General features: G+C 34.1%; 2 protein-coding genes across 2 annotated transcripts in view; one reads left to right on the forward strand and one right to left on the reverse strand.

Annotated features, from left to right (window-relative positions):
* SARC_08360 overlaps positions 1–882 on the reverse strand; it is a 6536-nt gene extending 5654 nt beyond the window's left edge. The window contains exon 1 of the mRNA XM_014297663.1: positions 567–882. Coding sequence (XP_014153138.1) covers positions 567–768 — 202 coding nt within the window. The 5' untranslated portion in view covers positions 769–882. The remainder of the gene's footprint in view (positions 1–566) is intronic.
* A 468-nt stretch (positions 883–1350) lies between these two features.
* SARC_08361 (hypothetical protein) overlaps positions 1351–1914 on the forward strand; it is a 3395-nt gene continuing 2831 nt past the window's right edge. The window contains exon 1 of the mRNA XM_014297664.1: positions 1351–1552. The gene's annotated coding sequence lies outside the window, so the exon portion shown is untranslated. The remainder of the gene's footprint in view (positions 1553–1914) is intronic.

A 1914-nucleotide genomic window follows, 5' to 3' on the forward strand; every position in this document is an offset into this window, starting at 1 on the left:
GCATATTCTTAAGTGGCTCGGATGACGTACATGAATACAATACAATGGTCGTTTGGAGATGCTTTTAATGACAAATAATATGTATACACGGTATACGGACGAAATTAGACGCAAAAATCATAAATCAATTTCAAGCAGAAAAATAAAACCAAATAAAAAAATGTGTATATGAACATAATATGAATACGAATATGAATATAAAGAGCCGATATAAATGCGAACATAAATATAAATGTATATGTAAATATAAATGTAGATGTGAATATATATATATATATATATATACATATATATATATATATATATTATATTGTATATATATATATACATACATATATACTTTTATATATACATTCAAATATACATAAATACTTACATACTAACATATATACATGCAAACATACATACATAAATGCATACATACATATACATATATATATAATACACACACACACACACACACACACACACACACATGTATATATATATATTGAACATATACACGACTATATTCCCAAGTCTACTAGTTGCAATCCATCACTTGCAAAGCAGTGATACATACTTACCCAGACTATCAGGGCCAAGTCCTTCGATTTCGTACTGCTCTCCAGTAGTATTATGATTGGTAGGCTCAGACATTCCTTGTGTTGGTGACCCAGGTGTCGACGTTGGCGGTGATTGAAGTACCGCCATATTGATCGGATCGCTTGGCACCATCTCATTGTTGTTAATGATCTCAATCTGTGCGCGAGGTTTCTCCTCCGCCATTACGGAAGAAAATATACGCAATAGGTTTATATGATAGAATGCAGGTTATATACGTGTACGTATGCGCGTACTTATGGTTGTGCTTAACATATTCGCAGGAACTGAGTACATGTACTCTATCGTACTGTTTAAAGCTCAAGAGAAGTCATAGGAAGTATTCCAGAAGTTCTATTTTTTACGTTAGAACGTAAAACAGTCAACGCATGCAGTAATTTCGTGTTTACGTTAAAAATGTTTACATTGGTTTGTTCTTAGTGTGTGATACAGGTGCAAGAATGAGGTTCCGAGGTGTAATATATAACTAATGGTACATAATATAGTTCAATTCGTTCTCGAAATAGGTTAGACCCTTTCTTGCCCGCTTTTTTCGTTTCAACGGTTCAACTATTTACGTTTGCGTTCAACGTATATGCTGAACTATTACAATGTATTGAGGTTTGGCTAAAATATTTAAAAGAAGCTGGGAGCGTAGCCGTAGACTCAAAATCGGCGTATCAAAGAGTTAAATTGCTCAAAATGATAAAAAGCCGGCAAAATGGATTTCACGTGTTTATAGTACAAATATATTATATTGATGCAAGATGAACATTTGTGAGTATATATCTATCGGTAATTACACACGGTGCAAATGACAACCAGTCATATTTCTATTGAAGATTTTATGTACGTCGCTCGTATATATACAAACATATAATATATACATATTTCCATAGTAAGAGTCCAGTGGGCTGTAGTGAATATTTAATTGCCGACATCGCTAGGCCTGTCGCCATAGTAACCTAAGGTATACATATTCAGCTTTCAGTCTCGCCTTTTCTTCTCGTGAAGCGCGAAACCTGGCATGCATTATGCAAACAAGTTCGAAACATTCTAACGACGGGTATAAATAAATTAGTGTGAAGATATTTGTAAAGTAGAATACTTGTCATGGTTTTTAGTATCGCATACGTACATGGTGTGTATATCCTCCTTGTCCCATGCGATTATACATCACCAATATTCAAGTAAGTTTCTGTGCACAGTGTGATTAGTATGCATATACTTGATATTTTGAATATATGTCGCGGAAGTTTGAAGATATCTGTGAGTCAGTGGGGAAACGTTTTATGTGTTCTGTTTGTCGGATGCATATGAATACATCCATAC

This window comes from Sphaeroforma arctica, assembly GCF_001186125.1.
Source record: "Sphaeroforma arctica JP610 unplaced genomic scaffold supercont1.746, whole genome shotgun sequence".
In the NCBI taxonomy this organism is placed as follows: Eukaryota; class Ichthyosporea; order Ichthyophonida; genus Sphaeroforma; species Sphaeroforma arctica.